Here is a 26,993-nt window from a genome sequence, read left to right as displayed (position 1 = left end):
GGAGATGTGGCAGCGTTGAAAGGGATACAAGTCCACGTGGTAGGTGATCAACCAAAGGAGCTTCTGTCCGAGGCTGCTGTTCGACCTATTAGAGACTGTCAGTCACATGGCGCCCCAGTAACCGCAGGGCTTGGGCCACTAAAAGGGAAAAGGAGTGCGCTACAGGACAGTTTACTCCATTTTAGTCCATTGTAGGCTAATTAGCGTTTAAGATTTACGCTGAGGTAAAACTTATATTCATCAGGACTCATCGTGTTCAGCTTTATTTTGTTCTTACGTGCAGAGTGGCCTACACAGTGCCCTTCAAGAAAATGATAACATATCTAGAAATTATTACTTAACTATTACACAACCGCCACCAAAGCATTCATTAAATGGCATTCCCATATGATTCACATCGTTTAAATAATTGTCGGCTTGTTTTGTACATGCAGCTTAACCAGAACCTCGTTTTCTCTGTCCAGGTTAGCTCGTGAAAAGTGGGACAGTTTTTCAAGCGTGCGCACTTTGTCCAAAGCGAAAAAGCGTTGATGGTTAGACGGGACGCTTCGAGCTCACATGGCTGAATCAGCCGATGCAGTTTAAAGGTCACGTTTCTCTCGGCCGAGCATCCATTTAATCTCCAGCTGCCACGGTAGGGAGGTTGATTGCTCACAGTCCGAAGGGGAAGCTGCCGCCTGACACGTGACAGCACTACGCTGCCCTGTTGAAAACCTAGCGTAGTGAAGCTTTCGCTTCAATAGTTTCTTCCTCCACGTGCTCAGCCAACACGACTGCAGCGTTCACTCGGTGGAGCCGGCGATATACCAGGACGACAAGGACGTTTTACACCTGGTGGAACCCACGCTCCTGGCCCACCCGGAGTACGCGGAGATGGACAAAGTACACGGGGCCCCGAGTACCGGACTGGACTGCCGCACCTACCGCCACAACAACGGCGACCACCAGAACAACGGCGACCACCAGAACAACGGCGACGACCAGCCGCGGAGGCGGAACGGCATCGGCGGACGCCTTCCGGCTGGCCGCAAAGTTCATCAACGAGTCGCTCGACTGGGCCTACCAACCGTGCGACAATTTCTACAAGTTCGTTTGCAGCAGATTCGAAGGAGGCCGTAGTGCGTCTTCCAAGGCGAGTTTACGCTCGGCTCTTTATATTTAGAGAGACGCGCGCTCCGCCGCCGATGCTCTCCGGTCAGTATTGTTATTGCATCTTGACACCCCTTTTTTTGATGCGAAAGGCTTCCCTACGCTAGGTAAAACAGTCGTCGCGTAGGCCGGAGAATGATCTTGAACGACCTTCAGCCCAAGCACATTAGCCGTTAGAAGCGGCTATACTAGGCAAGTTGGTTGGCGTTCACGTTAGCTGCGTAGGACCATATGTGGTACAGTTATGGTGTCAAATCCGTGACAACTGACCTTGACCTATAAATTTCACACTTTTCATCTCAGACCTTGAGTTGTCCTCTGAACTTTGATCTTTGACATTCTGTGACCTTTTGGTTTCACCTTTGACCTAAGAACATAGGATGGGGTGATGTGAAGCCACGTGATTACTGCCTGGTAGGGGTGTCGTACTACCATGTGGTACGACTTCATGGCCAAGTGGTCGTGTGGGTGTATATAGAGCAGCTGTCGCGAGCATGTAGCGAGGCTACCATTGACGTGCCTGATATGCTTGGGAAGCGCCCTTGCTTTTCGCTGAATTCCAGTGTTAGCCAAGCTAAGCCACTGCCAATTTTTTCAATATATTTTTATTGGACTTAGATTATCACGCTGCCTATTCTTATTTTGCATTTTCGGTTCTGTTTATCTTGCCATTTTTATGTCGCATTTCGATCTCTTTAGCTCATTCCTCTCTCTCTCATGTTTCCGCGCTTGGGGGTATGCGAAATAAATTCAGCCAATGTTCGTCGTTTGTCCTAGTGCAGCAGTCCCCCCCCCCCCCCCCCCACCCCCCTGGTTGCCGATGAGTTAAATATAACGCTTTCCACTGTTCTAAACATAGCAGCTAGGAGGCAGGTATATTCTAGTCACTTAGCTCGAAAGCTAGAGAATTGGTGTCAACGTGGTGGAGATGAATATTTAAGAAGGTATAGCGCAACTACGGCCTTATAGCATAAAATAAGAGTGTCTCTGTATTCTTCTGAATTCAAATTCGTCAAAATCAAACCTCGTGTTGATCCAAAGTGGTACATTAGTCCGGTCGGCAAGAAACTAATTGAAAACTTGCCTTTAATTCGAATTCTGTGTAATTAACGCAAATGTTCTCCTCTCCAAGTCTGAAATGGCGTCGCTGATGTTTCCCTCTTTACTGGTGTCCCTCTATCAGCTCCAAGAGCACACGCGCAGAGGCATCCAAGAAATGCTCCTCAACACCACTGGAATCCGTGCCACGGGACAGAGTGCGACGGAGAAAGCGGCTGCCATGTACCAGGCCTGTGTCCGCCTCGGATCCAGCGACAGCAATTCCGAGGTTCGAACGAGCGCTACATTCTCAACAACCTCAATGCGCTGAGCTAAGCGTACTCCCGTTTTGTAATACGGGAGCAAAATACTCTCTGGCATCCACTCAAGCACAGCCGCACGACAACAGAGGAAAGCTAAGCAGCTTCCACTGGAACTTTGTAGAGTTACAGACAATTCGTCGTGGTCCAGGGCTCTAATCCGGGTCCACCGATTCACCTGAGAACCGCTCTACCAACTGAGCTCACCGGTACGGGTAGCATATAATAGACCAAGAGCGAACTGATCAGTTACTCGCAGGGGGAATAGTGTAGTGGGAACAGTGGGAACCCTAGCGGAGATAAAGATTTGAACAATACTGCAGTTTTAATGCGAAGGCTTTTAGATTGCCGTCATGAAGTTCCGCTCTCTCCATAACGAAATTTCGTGATTGATGGAAACGTCGCAAAAACCGCCCTCATTTGTCATCCTGAATGGTCGAGACGAGTCAACTGAATTTTTGACGTCATCAAAGCCTGCCACAATGGCTGATGGAAACCTGACCAACGAATTGTGAGCAACCTACCCACCCTTGCAGGTGGACCCTCAAAAATTCGAAGTTGGCTCTCCTCCAAAACTCCAAAGGACCCTTGAAAGTTCACCCATTGCAGAAAAAGATTTAAAGTGGGCTAGTGGGGATTATCGAGTGGACTAGGGCGGAATAGTGGATCGAATTAGTAGAGGCCTACACGACACTCCAATGGACGGTACTCGAACATTCTGGAAGGTCGTGACTCATGCACACCATATAACCAAAATGGAACCGATTGCTCCCGGAGTTCTTGCGGAAAAATCTTACTACTAACACTCTAAGCATCATAACAGGCTACCTAAAGTGTATCGAAGTTTTGCTAAGAATGTAGTTAAGGTCCCCAAATTTTTTAGAGCTGCTGACGACCCTCGAGATGTCGCACTGGTTATTAGACCTCTGTGGCCAGGCCGTTTGCTTATTACCTGACCATGGTGCAGTTATGATGCTTTTAGTTCTCCCCAGCTTACTAAATTATCTAAGCCTTGCGGCAAAAATTGTTCACTTGCTGTGTCTGTTCACGTTGTGTTTAGTATAGCCAATTTTTTTTATTGCCTTATGGTCGCGTCTTAGCATAGTTTGACGCAAACGTTTCGAAAGCATAAATTACGAACAAGACCTGGCGCGACATCAGACGAAACCATATCACAAAATCTTGTTTAGGTGAATTTAAAATTTCTTTGAGAACTCTTAGTTATTACAACGTTCTTTAAGGCGACAGTAGCACTATTCGTAGCTTTGAACTTGCGCTTCGTAAAATTTGGAATACGCGATGCTTAGCGCCCTATTGCCCCCCACATTTGTGTAATGTGTGTTTTGGTAGTGTTAACATAATCTCTCCTACGATGTGCTCGCAGCCTTGATTGAGCTGAAAAACGGAGCACTTGAGTTTCTGTTTCGAGAATATCATTGTACTTTCTGCAGTACTGGGATTAGGCACAGATACGCCGAAGGAGAACTAAGACTTAAGACCAATGATGGTCAGCGTACATTCAGCAGTGTGGCTATTATTTATACTAAGCGACAAAGTCCAGTGGCGGGTGCAGTGTAAGAGGGTAGTGGTAGATGGGATTTAACGTCTCTACATGTGCAATGAGGGACGCAGTAGTGGAGGGCTCCGGAATAATTTCGACCACCTGGGGATCTTTAACGTGCACTGACAACGCACAGGACACGTCTCCATCGATGCACAACCACCGCTGTCGGAATCCAACCGGCGTCTTCGGGCTCTGAAGCCGAACACACTAACCACTTGAGGCTCCGCGGCGGGCAGGTGCAATAAAGCAATGCGGCAGTACAATGACAAATATACATGGTGAACGAGAATGTAATCCAGAAGTATATACCAAAACCATGTCCGTAGATTATAATTATGCTTTTCGTTGGGAATAAAATTTTTCAGGCTTATGCTACCATTAACGAAATATATCAATATATGTATAGGTTAACAAGAATGCGAAAGACATTAAGAGAACAGAACTCAACGCAAACAAGCATCACTGCCAACTGCCCAGTCATCACGACCGCCGATCCTGTCGCATGCTGAAACTCGCTAACTTGTTTAGCACGGTAATGCTGCCTATGTGCACACCAGCTGCGTACTCAGCAATGAGTTGAGTGCAACATGCAGTTCAGCAGATCCACAAATAATCAGTTTTGAATTTAAAAGCCATATCGTACACTTGTTTCAAATCTCTCCGGTGAAAGCAACCTGCCCACCCTTGCAGGTGGATCCCCAAAAATTAGAAGTTGGCTCTCCCCCAAAACTCCAAAGGACCCTTGAAATTTTGCCCATTGCAGAAACTGAATTAAAGTCGGCTAGTGGGGATTATCGGGTGGACTTGGACGGAATAATGGATCGAATTAGTAGAAGCCCAAACGACACTCGAATGTACGGTACTCGAACATTCTAGAAGGTGGTGACTCATGCACACCATATAACCGAAATGGAACCGATTGCAACTGGAGTTGTTGCGGGAAAATCTTACTAATAACTTTAGACACTAAACTTCGAAACTGTAGTAAATATCTCGCCGCTTTTTCGGCTCGCGACTACTGATCCGGAGTTCCCGGGTTCGAACCCGGCCGCGGCGGCTACGTTTTTATGGAGGAAAAACGCTAAGGCGCCCATGTACTGTGCGATGTCAGTGCACGTTAAAGATCCCCAGGTGGTCGAAATTATTCCGGAGCCCTCAACTAGGGCACTTGTTTCTTCCTTTCCTCTTTCACTCCCTCCTTTATCCCTTCCCTTACGGCGCGGTTCAGCTGTCCAACGATATATGAGACAGATACTGCGCCATTTCCTTTCCCCAAAAAACTAATTATTATTATTATTATTATTATTACTTCGGCTCACTGCTCCTTCAGTCACGTGATATTGGCGCCTTCCAATGGCGTGTACTGCTGGGCGCGTGTACAGGCACTTCACGACTGCGTGAAAAATCCTCGCGGTTTGGAATTTAAATCCTATACGGCTGTTACATCCTTCTTCTACTGAGCCGGAGCACCCGGGATCGAACCCTACAGCGACGGTCTCATTTCCATTGAGATGAAACGTGAAAGGTAAAACGGTAAAGCCCTAATTCCCTCTCGTTCCTCTTCCCTGGAAACGGGGAGGGGCTTCCATCACTCGTTTTTATGGGTTGATGTATGGGAGTTATGGGTTGGTGTAGTTCTGGTAGTCCGCATAGCCAGCAGGTGGTTGCCATGGGAACCAGTATGAAGCTTTGACAAGATCGTAGGAGTGTGTAACCGGAAGGTGTTTACTACGGGAACCACCCGGAGACAAGTGGGAGGAGTTAAGGGGGAGTAAATGCAGAAGCATACGGATATGGTGAGTGCAAGGAATGACAAAAAAAAAACCCTTCCATTCAATTTCTAGATCCAGTGCAATGCCACGCTAGGAGGCTTATGCAAACCGGTCGACGCCACTGACTGGAAAGGGGTCCTTCGACGGTTAAAAACCGCTTGGTTCTTGAATTGTACCCGACTATAGTACGGTCCATCTGCGATGGCTGCTGCGGAACTCGCCGCTCGAGAAGGGGGGGGGGGGGGGGGGGGGGGGTCAGCGACGGTGGCGCCGCGTGCATGGAGCGGTGAACTGGGCAGAAGCGCTGGTCGAGGAACGAGTAGATGTTGAAAACGAAAATTACCTCCCTATAGCTATAGTGATATGAATTCGCTCTCGTATTGTGGGCGTCAATATGTTGTGAAATATAATTACTTTAACAGCTGTCGCTTAATGTCCTATTACACTTTGGTAACCGTCATTTTAGTTTATTTTTTAAAGACAAAAGCTTCACTGCGCTAAGTAAAGCAGATGTCGCGAAGGCCGGAAAATGACCTTTCACGACCTTCAGCCCAACCACGTTAGGCATGTATAACCATATTTGGTACAGTTATGGTGTTGAAGCACTCACCCCTGACTTTGACTCATTACCTTTAGATGACCATTGACCTCTGTCCTTGAGTTGACCTCTGATCTTTGGAGTTAGGTGATCTTTGAATTAATATTTGACCTTAAAATCATCCGATGGGGTGATGTGAAGCCACGTGATTACATCCGGTGGGGGTGTCATAGTGCAATGTGATACACGTCATAGCCACGTGGTCGTGTTTATATAAAGAACGGCGGTCGCGAGCAGGTAGTGGAGCTGCCATGGACGAGCCTTAGGTGTTTAGCAAGCATGCTTTCTTTTCCCTGAATTCCAGGGTTAGCCAAGTTAAAGGGCCACTGCCGTTTTTTTTTTCCTCTCGCGTGCAGGTAGCATCGCTGAAGTCATTTTTGCGGGGGCTCAACCTCGATTTCTCAACTATGCGCACTGACACGAATTTCAACGTCTGGGACAAGATGACGGAGCTCTCCTTGGTCTACGCTCTGCCAACCTTCGTGACATTTCTAGTCGGTTGGTTGGGAGGCCCGTCCCGGCAACCGTTTTTGGAAGTATGACACATTGAGAACTTTCAACGCATTTGTTTAAGTCTGCCACTTCTGGAACTCCCTTGTAGTTTTATGCCAGGAACTAGGACCTTGGAATTTGTCCTCAGCCTGAAAATTAGCCGACTGTGACGCTACGCACAATACTCAGATAAAAACTGGAGACTTGTTTTATTTATTTATTTATAAATATTTATTTATTTGTAGATACTGCAATCACTGCACGACGATTTTAACAGGGTGATACAAGCATGATTTAGAACAATCGCTTGTAAAGAAAAAAAAATTCACTATGCCCTGATTAGACAATAGAGAGCACAATAAAAAAACAAGTCACAGCTGTGCTCAACAACAAAAAATAAAAAGTTAAATCATCACAATTGCGGTTACTGCATAGAAGCAAACTAGCAAATAATATATAGCGTTATTTTAAACTCTATAAAATTATTGTTAACGTTACTGCAAATACGTCATTGTTTCTGACAGCATTGTGCTGGGGAAGAATGAAAAGTTGTTACGCGAGAAAAAAAACAAGGTAATTAGATTATGCCCTCGAGGAGCAGCGTATCCAGAAGAGAAAGATATGATAATATTTATGTCAGTTCTATAGCGGCCACTAAATAATTAGTAAGAAAACTTCAGTCGAGAGTATGCTCAAAACAGAGCGGAGCTGCGAAATGCGCAGTTTATTTTTTAAGGCCACGGCCTTAGATGGCGCATTTTCGTGCTAACGTTCAGAAACTCGCGCTCGGTCATGCCCGCATGGTTATTCGAAGCTTCGTAACTCTATTGAGAAAGAACAGGTGGGCGGTCGATACTCGGGGAGTTTGCTCCGTTCAATGAAGTCGGTATTGGAAGGAAAAAAAAAGAAATCAGCAGTGCGGACAGGACAGGGATAGTGAACAACTGGATCGGAACAATGGCCGATTCGATTAATTTTCTCTTTAGAAATTTGTAAGTCTATGTGGACTGCACCGGCGGCAAGCCTAGGTGCGGGATGCCGTTACTTCATGGAATTAGTGCTGCTTCATGCACACGCAGTGGCACTGTGGTCGTGCTGGCTGCAGCAAACTTTGTGCGCCTTGTACAGTATTGTTGAATACGAAAGGTAACACGCGAGCTCGTGGCTGCCACACTTCTCGAAGCGCTACCCTGCAACAATTTCTTTAGGCTGTGTACACCTGCCCTTAAGCTTCTATCTATAAATTCTATCGACTCAATATAAACAAGCCCTATAAAACAGTCTATAGACAATACAAATCCCTTAGATAGTATGTGGACAATCTATAGATTTATGGCAATACACTTTTAGTAGATATTGTCTATGCACAGTCATTAGACTCTGAATATACAAAGAAGTATCTATCAGAAGGCTAAAGAGTCTGTAAGAAAGTTATAGACTGTCCGTAGACTATTTGTGCAAGGTCAGCCAACAAAAGCCGGAGGAAATAATCGATATCTGGCCAAGGTTACTGAGCATGCACATCTGCGCATTCGCGAAGCGTGGCGGTTTAGATCTTGTATACTTTTTTTATTCGAAAAGCGCGCCATGAGGGATAAGTTGAAAAAAGGGGAAGGCGACGTATAATGCGAACTTAGTGCGTAGCTCTCGGTAAGTCCAGGTCATCTATAGAAACTATCTCCCGTGATAAGCCCCTGAGGTGTGCGGTGGGTGCCTGGCTTTGCTTCCAACCTTCCTGTACGCGGCAATCGCTTGGCTTATCAGTATCCCGATGCCCGTCTATTGGCGGCCTGCCACCCTTCACCCAGGCTTTCATTCCGACGATCGACATGTGTTCTCGCGCGGTAGTGGGAAGACGCCGCCGTGTCCGGAACTCCACCGGCATCGCTTGCTCTCGAGGAAAGATTCGACAGGCGAATGAACGCGATGATAAAAGTGTGGACGATGGTCACTTAGGCGCGATGTCCCTACTCTTACTAAAATTGGACGTGACATCGCACGTCTTTCCTGATAAATTAAAGGTAACCATTTATCGCCCTACTTGACCTTGCTCAAACGGACTTTCAGCAAAGAGATAGCCAGACATGCGTTTCACAGACTTACTGTTTTGAAGATGAAGATACTGCTGTGCATTATGTGTGCGCCTGCTTTGCGAAAGCACAAGAGAGGGCATAAAGGAAATGATAGGTGCACAACTTTCAAAGTTTAAGGTTGCATTGTGCTCTTGTTACTAGCAGATATACTCTCTTGTTACTAATAATAATAATAATAATTGGTTTTTGGGGAAAGGAAATGGCGCAGTATCTGTCTCATATCGTTGGACACCCGAACCGCGCCGTAAGGGAAGGGATAGAGGGAGTGAAAGAAGAAAGGAAGAGGAGGTGCCGTAGCGGAGGGCTCCGTAATAATTTCGACCAGCTGGGGATCTTTAACGTGCACCGACATCGCACAGCACACGGGCGCCTTAGCGTTTTTCCTCCATAAAAACGCAGCCGCCGCGGTCGGGTTCGAACCCGGTAACTCCGTATCAGTAGTCGAGCGCCATAACCACTGAGCCACCGCGGCGGGTCTTGTTACTAGCAGATTCATTATTCACGACGTCTTTCAAGCCTTCGCTGACCACATAGCGTTTTCAGCACGGCTTTGGCAGGACCCGCTAAAGCACTTACGTCGTAGTCTTGCAGCACAGTTGCCGTATGTGTTTGTTCGCCATATACTTCTCTTAACGTTATCTACTTTATCTGTTTTTGCACGTGCCTTACACATGATAGTGCAGAGGTTTTTATGTTTATGAACGCAGTTAATGAAGATTACACCATAAAATTCAATATATCCGCAGATTCCTCCTTTTGACGCTGGTAGCTTTCTGTTATTTATCGCCAAATACACGGCCCATTAGTTTTTCTATGCCAGTCTTGAATGCTCAGTGCGAGCGCTGGACAGATTTAAAAGCAATATTATGGTACGCATCTGAAATCCACTCTTACAAGGAGGTACTGTATATGGTCTATAGACTCTCTATAGACAAACCCTGAAGAACAGTTTATAGGCATGACAATTCCTATAGACAATCCGTAGATTCATGGCCATACGCTTTCAGTTCTTTGCCTATAAACAGTCTTTAGTCTATGAATAGGCAAAATATATCTATAAAAAGAAAGGTCTATAAGGAGTCTGTAGACAGTCTACCGACCAATTTTCTAAATGTAGGCTAGTCTCTTCAGTTTGTTCAGTTTGTTCATAGCCATATTTTGCAATATCGTGCAAATAATAAGACTAATTACTCATTGGCATCCACCCGAAAGCAGCCAAACTGCTACATACGAAAGCTATGCAGCTTTTTGAGAAGCTTCGTAGTTAAAGAAACATTAATCCCGGTCCGGGGTTCGAACCCGGGATCACCGCAAGCGGAGCAGTGGCTCTACGAACTGAGCTAACCGGGACGGCAAGGTTATGGTAAGGCGAGAGCGAATTTATCAATAATTCGAAGTGGGAACAGTGCAGTAAAACGTTTAAGGAAATACCCCAAGTTGGAGTGAGTTTGTAATAAGCGAGAAATACTCATTGGCATCTACCCGAACGCAGCCATACGGCTACAAAGAAAAGCTATACATATTTCTAAGAAACTTCGAATTTGAAGAAAAATTCGTCCTGGTCCGGGGCTGCTTTCGGGTGGATGCCAATGAGTAATTACTCCCTTAATACAAATTCACTCCATCTTGGGCGATTCCCCTAAACATTTCACCAATATTTCACAAGCGTGACTTGGTAGGGTAATTTTATCGGATAGCCGATAATACCACGTTCGATCACCAGTCTGGACCTTATTTTGTTGCTCCAGAAGAGCAACTTGTGCCGTACAAGAAACACCTGTGGCAGCAACTGCCATTGCAGGGCAGTGGCGTATTTCCTTTACCGCTGTACCATTGCTCAAAAAGTGGTACTGGGACTGCCAGGGACATATGAATGTTAAAATGAGAATGACCAATTCCACCTACATGGGTATGAACTCATTAACGCTATAGCCACGTGGTCGTGTGGATATATATATGGAACGGCTGTCGCGATCGTGTAGGCGAGCTGCTATGGACGAGTCTCAGATCCTTAGCAAGCGTCCTTGCTTTCGGCTGAATCCATGGTTATCCGAGTTTAGCCAGTGCATATTTTTGAGATGGAAATATGCAACTTGCTGGTGTTCCGACGCATTTACGCAGATTTCAATCAACCGAGTCGACGAGAAACGGATTGAAGACAGCTTCATGAAGCTTGGCGGCCATTTAAGGCAGGCACGTTCCTACGCCGAAACGGTCCAGCTCTACGAGCCGAACATCCGAAACGTTTCTGCATTTGCCGCTCGCATTGTGCGAACCGAGCAACTTGGTACGTGTGGGCCTCTGCTGGCCATTGCATGGCAAACTTAAATTGCCTGAATTTATTTGCGATGAGGTTTGATTATGAGAAAGCTGAAGCAAAAACAAAATCGATCTCAGCCTTCCAATTACATTGACGGAAAAAGAAGGCAATTTGGCTGCTGAGTGCGACGCGTGATAAAAATACACCCGTAGGTCTGAAGCAGCTGTCGTGAACATGACAGATGGTTCGCAGGATGATGAGGCGAGGGACACAGTTTTTGAGTAAAAGCTGCAGTGCACTGGGATTCGCAGCCGATGAATGAGACGCTTAGGATGTCAGGGAGGGTCAAGAGTGTAAAAATTACCCCCAAAAGGGGACACTTTATCAATGATTACCTGTTACGAAGCGTCAGCAAAGCCGCTCTCATAGACACCCATGCTTATTGCATCCATAGTGTAAACTGCTTCCATAGACGCCCTTGCATTTGATGGCTGATATTTCAACTCCCTGCCGATGGCTGGCGCAAGTTGCTACTACCAGTCAGGTCCGAAATATCACGCAGATAAGAACGCAGTCAGTACCACTCTTGTGCGATAAACGGGGGGCCCATGATCTCTGGCTATGAAAACTGCTGTCTCAGAGTGTGACAGCGACACAACGCCCGGATACGGCTCGACGGTCTCCTATGGAGTCGCATAATATAAATCATTAATGCTCCCCCCCCCCCCCCCCCCTGAGCACAGCCATTGGTTTTAGGCGACTTGTTTTACTAGCTTAGTAGTATGGGTTACTAGTTTTGCAGCTCAAGAAAATTTCGGCCAGGTACCCCCGATCATTGGCTGGCACGGGAAATAACTCAAATTAGATCAATGGGACTAAAAATTAGTAAAGAAAACAAAATCGATATTCATCAGTTAAAGAATAAAACAGTTTGAGATATAATAGCCAACGATGTACTGGAAGAGTTAAGCAAAGGCACCTAACTACGGGAAGTAGTGTACCACAGATCCTCGTCATGAGAAGGTAAAGGCTAGAAGGATAAAAGGGGAACTGAATGCATTTGGAAGTTACCCAGAAGTTGTGAATAAGTAGGCCAATATTTTTGATGAGAAAACTATTGAATAGATGAGTTTGAAAATAAGCTATGTTTGAGAAACTAATGCTGTATTCGGATAAGACCTGTTGCTGGTCCAGTTTGGTATTTCATGCTTTCATTTACACAGCGCGAAGACGAACACGGACAATAAGGGGGATGCCACACAGTGCGTTGTGGTGAAATCAGATGGAGTCAAAATTTAATCATCTTCTTCTAGTGCATCAGTTTTTCCTCTCTCCATTCTTGTGCGTGTTTGTCTTCGCTGTGTGTAAATGAAAGTGCATAGTATTCGTTATTATCACCTTTCATAGTGTATTGTTGTAGTGGTCGAACAAATGATTTCAACTGATGTTATTAGAATTATTAATGTAAACGTAGGGGCCTTAGTTTGTTCTCAATGAACTTCAGATGCCTGTGGTGCCCAGTGGCTTGTGCCTGGCTGCATCGACCTTACGCCTTTCCTGATTTGCTCTTTTTTTGGTGCAGTGCGGCAAACAATGCGAATTCTCCGGCTGAACGCGCCGAATTTCGTGTCTACAACCCTGGGGCAGCTGGGAAAGTACACGAACAATTCCATCTCACAAGGTGTGTTGGGCTCTTCAAAGCAGATATCACTTTGCACAATTTGAGGCTTCGTCCCTTAAAAAAATATCTTTAGACACTATTTAGACTGTCCATAGACTTGTATGGACTCCCTATAGAGAAACTCTGGAGAGCAATCGATAGGCTATACAAATCCTATCGACAATCAATAGATTTATGGCCGTACTTTTTACTAGACTCTATAGACTATGAATATACACAAAGAAATATCTATAGAAAGGCTAAATGAAGTCTATAGACTGTCTGTAGACGGTCTATGGAACATTTCTCTAAGGGGTAGGCTGATGCATTTCAGTTAAGACTGCCATCTAGGTACAGGTGCAAACAAGATTAAACGGAAAACGATATTGCATTCCAAGTGCAATCACGTATTAAACGAATTAAACATCAATAAACATTGTTTCTCTTAAAGAAAGCGCAATAGAATGGAAATGTCATAGCTGCCAAATTGATTAGGCAACGCATGAAAAATATTAGCAGCTAGTTTTGCTTCTTGTTTTCTAGTTGTCTAGTATCGTGCTACGAGAATTTTTCTGCTCTCGTAGTGCTCGCACAGTGGCTGCTTGTCTTTTCTGGCTCTCTAGTTGTCCAGTTTTACGTTTCCAGTGTGTTTCTGTGTTCTTGCAGTGCTTGCGCAATTTTAACCCGACAGCGTTAAGGGCCTCATGTCGCAGAAAAGCCCGTGTCGTCGGCGGCGTTGGCCGTGAGCGAAAAATCCCAGAAGCATTAATAAATAAACCTAGTAGAGTGAATTGATGAACTATTTCTTTAGATAGGGAAGCTCAAGGCCATTAATTCGGGAATGGGGTTGTTAAGGAACGGAAAAGTAGGGGTCTTTTGATGCATGAGGAGACGACATGGGAGATCTAGCCACGCTTTACACTGCTTTGTAGAGGCCACTTAGCATATTTGCCAATATTTTCCCAGATGCCGTTCGCTCCGGCTCTGGCCAATGCATGAAATTCCTCAACATCGGTTTGAAAACCATGCTTGGAGACGAGGTGGTCGCGTCCCTTGCGGAACTCTGAACAATACCAAACTAGGTAGTACAGGCCAGCACGACACATACAGCCACAGTACGGGCACTTACAACGTCAGTATTACCCCGTTGATTACAGCGAGGGCTGGTAGGCAATTTTCTGATGATGTTTGGCGTGTAGGCGGCATCGGCGATGATCTTATTAATGAAGATCTGCTCATGCCGTTTGAGAGCAGCTCAGGTATCAAGGTAACACGGTGGTGTGACGGCCCTAAGTCGTGCACGGCTCCTCTGTTTGGCACGCTCTAGTCTGCACATTAGGACAGCCAAGTTGTTGGACACATCAGCAGGGTCTTCGGTAACGGCGGGGTATGCAAGCGTAGGAAGGAAGGAGACTCTGGTTCCCGTAGTCATCGCCCGCGTCCAGGGATCCCCGCGAGGCGGATGCGCACGTTACGTGTGGAGAGGGTTCTCATTATAGAAGTTTATGGAGCTCACGTGCCGCTTGATGTGAAACAGAGAGTAGAAATTGGTCGAGGTGGGGGATCGAACCAGGGCCTTCGGAGTGCGAGACGAGCAGGCTGATTGAGTGACTGAAACTTTATTTCAATATGTATACAGGGAGCGAGTGGAGCGGTCCTTAAGGGGGGCCCGAAACAGATTTTCAGTGCATTGTTTTGCATGTTGGTTGCATAGAATAAGTTATAGTGTAGCTATGAGCATCGGTCGTACCGCGTATACTGTGGATTTTAATAATTTAATTAGCTCGAAAAAACAAATTCGTGGCGCTGACGGTGTCACCATACAGTGGCGGTGTTTAGCAGAGCATATGACATCACTTAGTGGGAGCTTGGTGATTGGACAGAGTAAATACTGCAAATTTCGTTAATAAATTGAGAACCGTTTTGTCAAGTTTTTGTGTTTTATATTACATTAACAAAACCAACTTGTTTGCCCTAGATAAAACAGCTGTAAAGCAAGTAAACCAAAACACCACCAGAGGCTCTGGCTACTTTTTGAATCGAAGGACTTCGCGCCTCTCTGCAAACATCCTACGACCTAGCACTCCACACTTATGGCTACTATCTATGTATTTGAGAGCGGCTTTGCGGAATCGATGCGATCGAGCCATTGAACTCTATAAGCGTTCGTTGCGGTCCCAAGGAAAGATGCGTACGTTTCACATTTAGCAGGGAGTGCGCATCGTCAGCTTGTGGAGGATCACCGGGCGGCGGCGCCAGCTGGCGCTACGTGTCCGTCAACAGCGCGCGCTCCTTGCTCGCCATGTCCAACCAGCGCGCTAGGAGCGACGGGCGATGGTTGGCCGAAAGCATTATCTGCACGCGCTCTGCTAAATGTGTCTGATATCTTGCGCAGGCTGTCACACCGTCGCAGTATCTCGCGCTCGAGTTCGGATCCATAAGTAAGGGAACGTCACGGATCAGTGTTCCCTTCTGCGCCGTCGACGTGATGATGAAGCATCGCTGACTCAGCTGGGCGTGCACATGGTTGTTGTAACCGTGCAAACGAGGCCACCAGCTTTGGCATGAACGAGCTACAGAGAACAGGCAAACATGGAGTACAAACTTCCGCCACGTGCTAAGATAGGCTGTTATGATTGGTCGCACTAAGTGGCGTCATTGGGAGAGCGAAATGGGAATCGGAAGATGCGCGAAAATCGAGTTGAGGGCAGCATTTTGTTTGCCTGTGTTTTGGAACTGCTTCATTGAATAACTCCCGTTCCTATGCATCGATTCTCGTAATTCTTTTTGAGTCAGCATCTATGTGACAAAGAATCCGTCTGAAATGTAACCGGCATCCCTTCAAGCGCTGTTTCGAAGCAACTCTCAGGGGCTGTTGCTTACAAACTCTTGGTGGGCTGCTCATGACAGCCGCCCTTTGGCGGTAGCTGGTGTTCGGGCGCGCCCATCCAGGGCTTTTCGATTATCCTGCAGGCCCGTCGCGAGTCGGTAATGATGACCCGCGAGTCTTGATAGGCAGCGGCGATCCCGACTGCCACCTCTTTCGCATGGGTAATGTCTTGTGCTTTGAGCGTAAGGCTGTTCCCTGCGGTCTTTTGGTGGACGACTGCGGCCGTGTACCAACCACCATGGTGTGCGCCAGTGACGTCCGCATAAAAAACTCTGTGTTTGTGACCGTAGTAGCGTGCCAAGGATCCCGCCCGCGCGAGGCGCCGTGCAGTATGGCCGTCCCGTGTCATGTTGGCCGAAAGAGAGCGTACGTGCAGGGCGTATCTCCAGATTTCTGGGATGCGCACGCTCTCTTCCGTCAGTGTTGGATGGTGGATGTGAAGTCGGGCAAGCAGGCGGCGACCCGACGGCGTCATTGAGAGTCTTGTGCTGTGGTTTGTCAAGTGCGCTTCTCGAAGGGGTTGACCATCCCCAGGCCCAGGAGGCGCTGCTTGGACGTGGTTACCGGGAGGTCGAGAGCGCGCTGGTAAATCTTACGGAGAACCACCTGAAGAGCTTTGTCGTCAGATCTGCGAAGGTGCAGGTAAGGAGTCGAGTACAAGACTCGACTGGTTACGAGTGCGTGCGCCAGCCGCAAGGCATCTTTGCACCGTAACCCCCCGCGGTTATTGGAAACCCGGCGGATCATGCGGCCCACATGGTCCCCCACCTTGCGCATTTTGGTCAGTGTTGTTTCGACAAGGCGATGTTTATTGATAAAGATAACCAGTACTCTGATCTCAGCGTGTTCTGGGATGGGTGCGCTCGCTACGGATAATTCGAGTTTAATAGTGCACTTCGGCTAGGGTCCAATGTGAACAAATTCCGACTTGGCCGGGAAGCATTCAAGGCCGCAGCTGCGGGCGTAAGCGTCCACAATCTCCTAGCAGGTTGGCTTCAATATCTCCTATCGATCCGTGCTTAGCCCAGATGGTGATGTCGTCGGCATACAACCCGTGCTTTATACCCCTTACACTTTCCAGCTGAGCCGGAAGTTTCATCGTCGCCAAATTGAGTAGCAGAGATGAGAGGTGCGCACCCTGCGAGGTACCCTCTCGTACATAATTGGTAGGGGCCGTGTTCTTCATTTTGTATCCGGATATACAATTATGGAAGTAGAAAAATTGCATAATGAACTGAAACGTGTTATGTCCACAGTTGGTTTGGGAAAGGCGCGTCAGAATTATGTCGTGTGTTACATTGTCTAAAGGCCCCTTCAAATCGAGGGCGAGTACTACCTTGTGACTAGGGGGTATTCGACGGGATTCAGAATTTCGCGGTCTAATTGAAGCAAGACATCCTGCGCGGACCGGTGCGGGCAGAACACGAACATGGTGTCTGCGAATACATTTTGGTTTTCCAAAAACACGACAGCGTGTCTCGCACCACAGTCTCCATCAGCTCCCCCTATACATGAGGGAGATGGGGCGGAGGTTGTCCGTGTTTATGGTTTTGCTGGCTTTAGGTCCCCGCCGCGGTGGCTCAGTGGTTAGTGCGCTGGACTACCGATCCGGAGTTCCCGGTTTCGAACCCGACTGCGGCGGCTGTGTTTTTATGGAGGAAAAACGCTAAGGCGCCCGTGTGGTGTGCGATGTCGGTGCACGTTAAAGATCCCCAGGTGGTCGAAATTATTCCGGAGCCCTCCACTACGGCACCTCTTCGTTTCTTCTTTCACTCCCTTCTTTATCCCTTCCCTCACGGCGCGGTTCAGGTGTCCAAAGGAAATAGAGCAGTATGAGACAGATACTTCGCTATTTCCTTTCCCCAAAAACCTATTATTATTATTATTAATATTATTATTATTATTATTATTATTATTATTATTATTATTATTATTATTATTATTATTATTATTATTATTATTATTAATATTATTATTAGGAACGAAGGTGACCAGGGCGGTCTTGCATTCGACTGGGAGGGGTGCCTCACCTAGCCAGATTGAGTTTATTTTTGCGAGGAGCCCCTCCTAGGCCGGGTCGGGAAGATTGGCAAGTAATTTCAGTTATTTTTTCCCTTCCCGGCACCGTTTCTCGTTTACTCAAGGCCGCCTTCAGGTCGTGGAGCCGGAAAGGTTGATCCAGTTTCGCGTTCTCGGAACCTGCATACGAGTACGCTGGCCCTCGGGGGTCGTGTTGGATGCAGAGGTATTGATCGCGTAGTTTACATGCAAATTTTGTGGTATCTCCTTCGAAGCTATGGATAGCCCGTTGGAGATGTTCTTGTGTCTCTGCTCTTGTTTTAGTTGGATCGATCAAGGCGCGAAAGAGACGCCAAGTGCTCCGGCTAGACATATGTCTAGCGGCCGTTCTGCACCGGTCCACACAATTCGAGTCGCCGAGCAGGGTCGCGTACTCAGCCGCTCGCTGGGTGATCTCGGCGATGCAAAGTTTGAGTTTACGATTATGTTTTTGGAGGCGCCATCTGCGGACGAGGCTATGCCGCGCCTCCAAGAGGTGCAGGAGGTGGTTGTCCACCTCCGGAGTGGCCTCCGATAGTTGAACTTGAGTTTCTACCGAACGCAGGTGTGTAGCCAATTCTTGTGAGCACGCGTGGTAGCCTTGTTCGTGAATAGGAGCCGTATTAGTGTAGGTTTGCCGGAACTTTGTCCAGTCCGGTAGGCGGGCTTGGGCTTGCGATCTTGGCAGTTGTTTGGTTCTGACGCTGGTGTTGAGTACGCAGTGGTCACTGCCGACGGTTTCCTCGGTGTTGGCCCATTTTGCGTGTCTTATGTTTTTGGTGAAGGTGAAGGCGTCATTTCATTTACATAAATTGTCCAACGGGTAAGGCGTAGCGCCAGGAGCGACGGGCCATGGTAGGCGGTGAGCAGTAGTGTTAGCGGTACGCGCTATGCTAAATGTGTCTTATCTTGCGCAGGCCGTCACACCGTCGCAGTATCTCGCGCTGGAGTTCGGCTCCTGTTCGAATCGCGTTCAGATTAATAAGGGAACGTCACTTGTCAGTGTTCCCTTCTGCGCCGTCGACGTGACGATGAAGCATCGCTGGATCAGCTGGGCGTTCACATGGTGGTTGCAACCATGCAAATGCTGCTGACAGGTACGAGTTACAGGGAACAGGCAACCATGGAGTTCAGACTTTCGCGACTTGCTCAGATAGGCTGTTTTGATTGGTCCCCCGAAGTGTCGTCATTGGGACAGTGAAATGGGAATGGGAAGGTGATAACAACAACAATAATAATAATAATAATAATAATAATAATAATAATAATAATAATAATAATAATAATAATAATAATAATAATAATAATAATAATATCTGTCTCGTATATCGTTGGACACCTGAACCGCGCCGTAAGGTAAATGATAAAGGAGGGAGTGAAAGACGAAAGGAAGAGGTGCCGTAGTGGAGGGCTCCGGAATAATTTCGACCTCCTGGGGATCTTTAACGTGCCCTGACATCGCACAGCACACGGGTGGCTTAACGCTTTTCCTCCATAAAAACGCAGCCGCCACGGTGGGGTTCGAACCCGGGAACTCCGGATCAGTAGTCGAGCGCACTAACCACTGATCCACCGCGGCGGGTAGAGAAAGTGCGCGAAAATCGAGCTGAGGGCAGCATTTCGTTTGCTTGTGTGTTGAATTTCTTCATTTAGTACCTCCCGTTCCTATACATCGATTCTTGTAATTCTTTTTGAGTCAGCATCTATGTGGCATAAAGAATCCACCTGAAGAGTGACCAGCATCCGTTCAAGCAATGTTTCGCAGCACCTTTGATTCTTCACAGGTAGATTTTGTGAATAAGTGAAACAGTTGCTGCGTCATTTTCTTTCCTCAAAAACCAGTTTTCATTTTTCATGTCATGCACGGCACAGCAGCCCCGCCGCGGTGGCTCAGTGATTAGGGCGCTCGACTACTGATCCGGAGTTCCCGGGTTCGAACCCGACCGCGGCGGCTGCGTTTTTATGGAGGAAAAACGCTAAGGCGCCCGTGTGCTGTGCGTAGTCAGTGCACGTCAAAGACCCCCAGGTGGTCGAAATTATTTTGGAGCCCTCCACTACGGCACCTCTTCGTTTCTTCTCTCACTCCCTCCATTATCCCTTCCCTCACGCGCGGTTCAGGTGTCCAACGATATATGAGACAGATACTGCGCTGTTTCCTTTGCCCAAAATTCAATTATTATTATTATCATATTAGGAATGAAGGTGACCAGGGCGGTCTTGCATTCGACTGGGAGGAGTGCCTCACTTAGCCAGATTGAGTTTGTGTGCGAGGAGCCCCTCGTAGGCCGGGTCGGGAAGGTTGGCAAGTAATTTCACTTATTTTTTCTCTTCTCGGCGCCGTTCCTCGTTTCATTTTACCCAAGGCCGCCTTCAGGTCGTGAAGCCTGAACGGTTGATCCAGTTTCGCGTTCTCGGAACCTGCATACGAGTACGCTGGCCCTCGGGGGTCGTGTTGGATGCAGAGGTATTGATCGCGTTGTTTCCATGCTAATTTTGTGGTATCTCCGTCGAAGCTATGGATAGCCCGTTAGAGGTGTTCTTGTGTCTCTGCTCTTGTTTTAGTTGGATCGATCAAGGCGCGAAAGAGACGCCAAGTGCTCCGGCTAGACATATGTCTAGCGGCCGTTCTGCACCGGTCCACACAATTCGAGTCGCCGAGCAGGGTCGCGTACTCAGCCGCTCGCTGGGTGATCTCGGCGATGCAAAGTTTGAGTTTACGATTATGTTTTTGGAGGCGCCATCTGCGGACGAGGCTATGCCGCGCCTCCAAGAGGTGCAGGAGGTGGTTGTCCACCTCCGGAGTGGCCTCCGATAGTTGAACTTGAGTTTCTACCGAACGCAGGTGTGTAGCCAATTCTTGTGAGCACGCGTGGTAGCCTTGTTCGTGAATAGGAGCCGTATTAGTGTAGGTTTGCCGGAACTTTGTCCAGTCCGGCAGGCGGGCTTTGGCTTGCGATCTTGGCGGTGGTTTGGTTCTGACGCTGGTGTTGAGTATGCAGTGGTCACTGCCGACGGTTTCCTCGGTGTTGGCCCATTCTGCGTGTCTTATGTTTTTGGTGAAAGTAAGGTCAGGACGCATGTCCCGAGTCGCGGAGTTACCAACCCGCGTTAGATGCGCAGGGTCGGCCTGATGGGTCAGGCCCAGCGTGGACCCAAGTTCCGCTAGCTTGCGGCCGCGCTTCTCTTCTCGCACGTACCCCCAGAGTGTGCTATGGGTGCTGAAGTCGTTCAGGGCGCCACATTTGGTTGAGTTGTATCCTCGTCCCTAATATTCTGATGGTTGTTCTTTCCGGTATGGTTTGCCCTTCTAGATAAACATTAATTTTAGTTCTCCTGTTCCCGCTACTGATCGGTTGAGTTTACCTTGCCAGACACTTAGTAGTACTGATTTTTCTGTCAAGCAAGCTAAGCCCCTGTCTCTAACATATTTTTGTACGCACGTTGCGGCAGCCTGCAGTTTCGCTTCTTTTTCGCTTCAATTCCGCTCATCTAGTGAATGCACTCTTCCGATGCAGAAGTCTCGGTGCATTCGCTACGTATATCCTGGCCTAACAGAGCTAGGCCGTCGGCAATTTTTCATTTCATTTTCTTTTCCTTGCGGCCCGGTTCTGGTGTCCACCAAGATATGTGAGACAGGCGTCATTTCTTTTACATAAATTGTCCAACGGGCAAGGCGTAGCGCCAGGAGCGACGGGCCATGGTAGGCGGTGAGCAGTAGTGGTAGCGGTACGCGCTATGCTAAATGAGTCTTATCTTGCGCAGGCCGTCACACCGTCGCAGTATCTCGCGCTGGAGTTCGGCTCCTGTTCGGATCACGTTCGGATCCATAAGAAAGGGAACGTCACTTGTCAGTGTTCCCTTTTGCGCAGTATCTGTCTCGTATATCGTTGGAAACCTGAACCGCGCCGTAAGGGAAAGGATAAAGGAGGGATTGAAAGACTAAAGGAAGAAAGAGGTGCCGTAGTGGAGGGCTCCGGAATAATTTCGACCTCCTAGGGATCTTTAACGTGCCCTGACATCGCACAGCACACGGGTGCCTTAGCGCTTTTCCTCAATAAAAACGCAGCCGCCACGGTCGGGTTCGAACCAGGGAACTCCGGATCAGTAGTCGAGCGCACTAACCACTGAGCCACAGCGGCGGGTAGAGAAGGTGCGCGAAAATCGAGCTGAGGGCAGCATTTCGTTTGCTTTTGTTTTGAAATTTCTTCATTTCATACCTCCCGTTCCTATACATCGATTCTTGTAATTTTTTTTGAGTCAGCATCTATGTGACAAAGAATCCACCTGAAGAGTAACCAGCATCCGTTCAAGGAGTGTTTCGCAGCGCCTTTTATTCTTTACAGGTAGATTTTGTGAATAAGTGAAACAGTTGCTGCGTCATTTTCTTTCCTCAAAGACCAGTTTTCATTTTTCATGTCCTGCACGGCACAGCATCCTCATTTATTTCGGACCGCCAGGTGGACGGCAGAGAGAGAGCGGACGCACCTCACCTCGGCTCAATGGATTTTTACTCGGGACAGCAGATTCTCGACGTGAAATGAACTGATATCACCGATAATCGGTCAGTGAAGGCGTTGGACACCCGTTCCCACCATTTTCGGTGCAATTCCGACCATTTTTGCCCGAAAAAGACTCTACCGCACCAAGCCAGGAGCGGAACGCTAAGCCTCGCTTTGTGCCTAGCACAAGGGCCCCCGCCACTGCAGGCGCCGGTTAGGCCTACGGCCACCGGCGCGTCTAGACTCACCTCGCCTACGTATTGACCTAAGCAATGATGGCCTACAGTGTAGAAGGCGAAGAAATCAACCCCGAAGACTTCGCTAACGACCCGCGTTGGTCGAGTGCAATCCAAGCCCGCAATGTGGTCTTCCCCACCCTAGCCACTTCGAATCCGGCTCTGAAGGAGGCCTCCCAAGCTCATCCATCCGCCGACCCGGTCACGTTGGCGTTGCCCAATCAATGCAAGACTATTTCTCCAACACTTAAACGTCATGCTCCACTACCAAAACTCCCGGCTACGGACCTGAAAGTAATTTGCCGACCTGGTAGTGGATTTGATCTTAGACAATGTAACGGCGGCGCGCTGCTGCCTATTGTGTGTGCGGCTTTAATGCTCAACTACCATGACGCCCGGCAGCACGACCGACTCAGAGTTTACCCACACAATAACTAATTCACAGTCAGCACACCTGCCGAGGTACGTACCAAGAACTACGTGCAGCTGCAGACGCTCCAACTCAACGACAAGCAATTCCCGGTAAAGGCTTACATCGCCACGCCCGACGGTGCCGTACGTGGAATTCTGTGCAATGCAATCTACAACCAAACCCAAGAAGAGATTTTCAACGACCTCGTCGCACTAATCCCTAGCCGATCCTACACAATAGCAGATGCGCGCCCTTTGGGCCGCACTAAATCAATCCTGATCACCTTCGTCAAAACCAAGGAGGTTCCCAAGCAGCTCAACTTCTACGGAGCCTTCTATAACTGCCACTCCTTCAAAGCCAAGGTAGAGGCCTGTTTTAACTGCTGGAGACAGGGCCACCGGTCGGACGTCTGCCCGCAAGCTGTCAGCAACCGATGTCACAGATGCGGCAGCACCCATCCGGAAACTTACACTGCCACGTGCGACTCCGAATGTATCTTTTGCGGTGGCTCCCACTTCACGGGGTCCAAAAAAAAGTCCGGTTCAACCTGACTGGCAACCCGAAATCCAACACCAAAGCTACAACCACCACAGACAATCCCACCGGGTCTTCATCCACCAAGAGCACGACTCAGCAGTCCCGATCATCACGCAGCCGGCTTCGGTACCAACTCCAGAACCGGTTTCAGGTCCGTCTCACAGAAAAGCCAGCGCAGGAGCCGGTCCGCCTCCTTCACGCCACTACCGGGACCCAGCCCATGGACACACGGGTGAGCTGGAAGCCGGGATCTCTCCCTCGCTCGCTAAAGATAATCAAGAGCTCAGAGCACAACTCCGACAGCAAGGTTTAGAAATTGCAGAGCTCCGCCAACAATTACAGCTACTTCTCAGGCGAGAACAGCCTACAAAGAATTCGGTCCCCCCCAACGCAATACAAACCATCACACCCAAGCAACTCACTCATTCCCCTGCCTTCACCTGCTTCTCACGCACTGCGTCACCTACTCGCAAACCCCCAGTTAAGCGCAAGGCGCAAGCTGAAAATGACCCCCACAACTCGGTAGACACAGCTGCGCTCACTCAGCTAACCTCGATAATTCAAAGCCTCGAACAGAACATGAACGCCCTTCGCACTAATACTGCAGCATGGATGGCAAACATTGCAGGCCGGATGACTGCCCTCGAGCGACGTCAAGGCGCACATGAAGCCTCTATGGCACAAATTCAGCCCCACATACAAAGACAATTCATCACCCAGCCAACGGCCCAAATCTCATAGACCCGTCAGCCATCCACCAACATGGCCGCACAACATAGCTGCATTCGAGTGTGGCAGTGGAATTGTAGAAGCTTCCGAGAGAAGCGCGACAACCTGCAACTTCACCTCGAAAACCTCCCAGCAGACGAGATACCTACCGTCATGGCATTGCAAGAAACTCTGTAATGTCCAGCTTCGAAAGTACACAGTTCATGAGTCAACCAGCGTGCTGCCAAGAACGCGAGTAGCGACACTCGTTCACCGTAACTTTACCGCACTTGAGCACACTTTAGAGCTTGATGACATAGACGGACTCTTAGTAGAACTCTTACCCCGCACACGCAAGGGCAGCAGCCTCTTCGTACTAAACATATATTCGGTCATTCCAGCTCCTATAGCTGGCGCGGCGGCAGTGCGGCATGGCGGACGAGGTGGTGATGCCGATTCCATAACGTGCGTCTCTATAAAGCAAAGCGGCTTCTTCACGTTGTGACACCTTTCGTGTGATTTTTAGAGTATAGATAAGCAGCAGTAAATGATTCTTAATTATTAATAAGATCATATGCTTGAGTTTGGCTGCATTACAGGCTCGATAAAAATTTTATCGATATGAGCATGGAATCCACAGTTCGTATGTGCCGCAAAAACTCCGTTGAAACTTGCGAACTCAGCTTATTAAAGTGCGACGAACACTTCGAACTGTCATTTTTTGCAATTCCACTTTCTTGTTCTTTCGGCACTGAACCGAAAGTGGAAAGAAACTACTTTAATAACCCAGACAGTCTGACGCTATATTTGGTGCCTACACGAGTGCGGCCTTACCCGAATAAATACGGTGTGTGCGCGCGTGTGCGTGCGCGTGTGCGTGCGTGTGTGTGCGTGCGTGTGTGTGCGTGCGTGTGTGTGTGTGCGTGTGTGTGCGTGTGTGTGCGTGTGTGTGCGTGTGTGTGCGTGTGCATGCGTGTGCGTGCGTGCGCGCGTGCGTGTGTGCGTGCGTGTGTGCGTGTGCGTGCGTGCGTGCGTGCGTGCGCGCGTGTGCGTGTGCGCGTGTACGTGCGTGTGTGCGCGCGTGTGTGCGTGCGTGTGCTTGTGTGCCGCTGCATACACCACTCAGCCGGCGTTTGCCATTTCCGCAATCGTCCACAATCTTTCACCTATAGCAGCTGCATCGGTATTAACGGACACGTCGCTAGAAGCCGAAGAAGCAACAATTGCTCTTGCGATCTCCTCCACCACTGCCACACTCGTATTTAGTGACTCAAAAACCACGATCAGAAACTTCGCAAAAGGGCGGACGCATGCCGTCGCCCGTAAAATTCTCAACTCCTCTCAGCCCCCCACTAGGCCCATTCAACTCATATGGGTCCCCTCGCATGCGGGCCATCCAGGCAACGAAGCTGCCCATGGCACCGCTCGAGCGTACGTCAACCGAGCAGGGCAAGCCGCCGAGCCAGGGCGCGCCCGTGACCGAATGGTGACATACCACGAAATTTCACTCCACTACAGAGAGCAACGACTCCAGTATCCTCCGCCTCACAAATCACTCAATAAATTAGAGCAGGTGACGTGGCGCCAGCTACAATCTCGCACGTTTCTCTCCCCCGCCCTTTTAGCACTAATGCACCCAGGGCTGTTCTCTCCAGAGTGTACCCTATGCGGAGCCCCAAGAGCTGATTTCCATCACATACTATATATATGCTCCGAGTTCCAGCCGCCATCAGAGTGGCAACTCACTGACCTCGAACGATGGGAGGTCGCGGTGTCCAGCTCCGACCCAGCTTTCCAAAAGCAGCTGGTGGGCTGGGCTTTGGAAGCCGCCGGACGTCACCGACTGCCGGCCACTTCACCCGACCAAGAGCCAACCCCAGAATAGTTTAAGATATGGTTCAATATTTATTAAGGTTTACCACCACCGACCTCATTTATTCCCTATTCTGTATTTGTTCATAGTGTGTATTGCCGCCCTACCGCTATCCTTTCTTACTATGGCTCCCCCCTTTCTTTCCCTCTACCGGTCCCTTTATCCCCGCTAGCCGCAGCTCAGGTGCTTCAAGTCTCGATGGCATATGACGCGGCTAGCAACATCTTTTCGTTTCATTGTTATACTATTAAGAAATAGCCACTAGCAACAACATACCTTTTTCATTTTAATGAAAACACTCCCGAGACTCAAAATAATTTGGTGCTCTTCTCTATATGGCAATTTGTTTCCAGTGCTGTTGCTTTTTCACGTAAAAATCCACTAATAGATGTATTGCAATGAAGAAAATGCGAGGAGAAATGTTGTTCTGGTCATTATAAAGAGTATACGGCAGCAAATGTTCATCTCCCTTTTGAAGGAATCACGCGCACAACCTGTACACATTTCCTGTCTTGTAAATAGTTTTTGTGCATTAACCTCTCCCTTTATACTATCTTCCTGTCCCCTCACCTCTTTCATTTCTTTTCTCCATTCTGCCTGCTATCCTTTATTTCCGCTGCCCCAGCTCAGGTGCTTCAGTAACGATGGCAGATGCCGAGGCTATCAAAAATCTTTTCCGCCCTTTTTATTATTATTTTATTAAAACTTCATACTTTTGACACCAATGGTGTGTCTTTGCACATAACACTGTTTGAGCGTCAATAAACTGCCAGGGTGTTTACGTCTTTAAGTTTATATTAGTTTAAGTTTCCATGGACAAAATCGTGTCTTCTT

At 48.3% G+C, this 26,993-nt stretch overlaps 1 protein-coding gene across 1 annotated transcript in view; it reads left to right on the top strand.

The window, feature by feature from the left end:
- LOC144134533 (endothelin-converting enzyme-like 1) overlaps positions 1-26,993 on the top strand; it is a 49,094-nt gene that overhangs the window by 10,188 nt on the left and 11,913 nt on the right. Inside the window, exons 6-10 of the mRNA XM_077667441.1 lie at positions 765-1,132; positions 2,282-2,476; positions 6,798-6,977; positions 11,148-11,313; positions 12,869-12,967. Of these exons, the coding sequence (XP_077523567.1) occupies positions 765-1,132; positions 2,282-2,476; positions 6,798-6,977; positions 11,148-11,313; positions 12,869-12,967 (1,008 nt within the window). The remainder of the gene's footprint in view (positions 1-764; positions 1,133-2,281; positions 2,477-6,797; positions 6,978-11,147; positions 11,314-12,868; positions 12,968-26,993) is intronic.

The sequence above is a fragment of the Amblyomma americanum genome, chromosome 5 (assembly GCF_052857255.1).
Source record: "Amblyomma americanum isolate KBUSLIRL-KWMA chromosome 5, ASM5285725v1, whole genome shotgun sequence".
NCBI classification, from domain to species: Eukaryota; Metazoa; Arthropoda; class Arachnida; order Ixodida; family Ixodidae; genus Amblyomma; species Amblyomma americanum.
The sequence above is the reverse complement of the archived record's forward strand: the minus strand, read 5'-3'. Positions and strand labels throughout refer to the sequence as shown.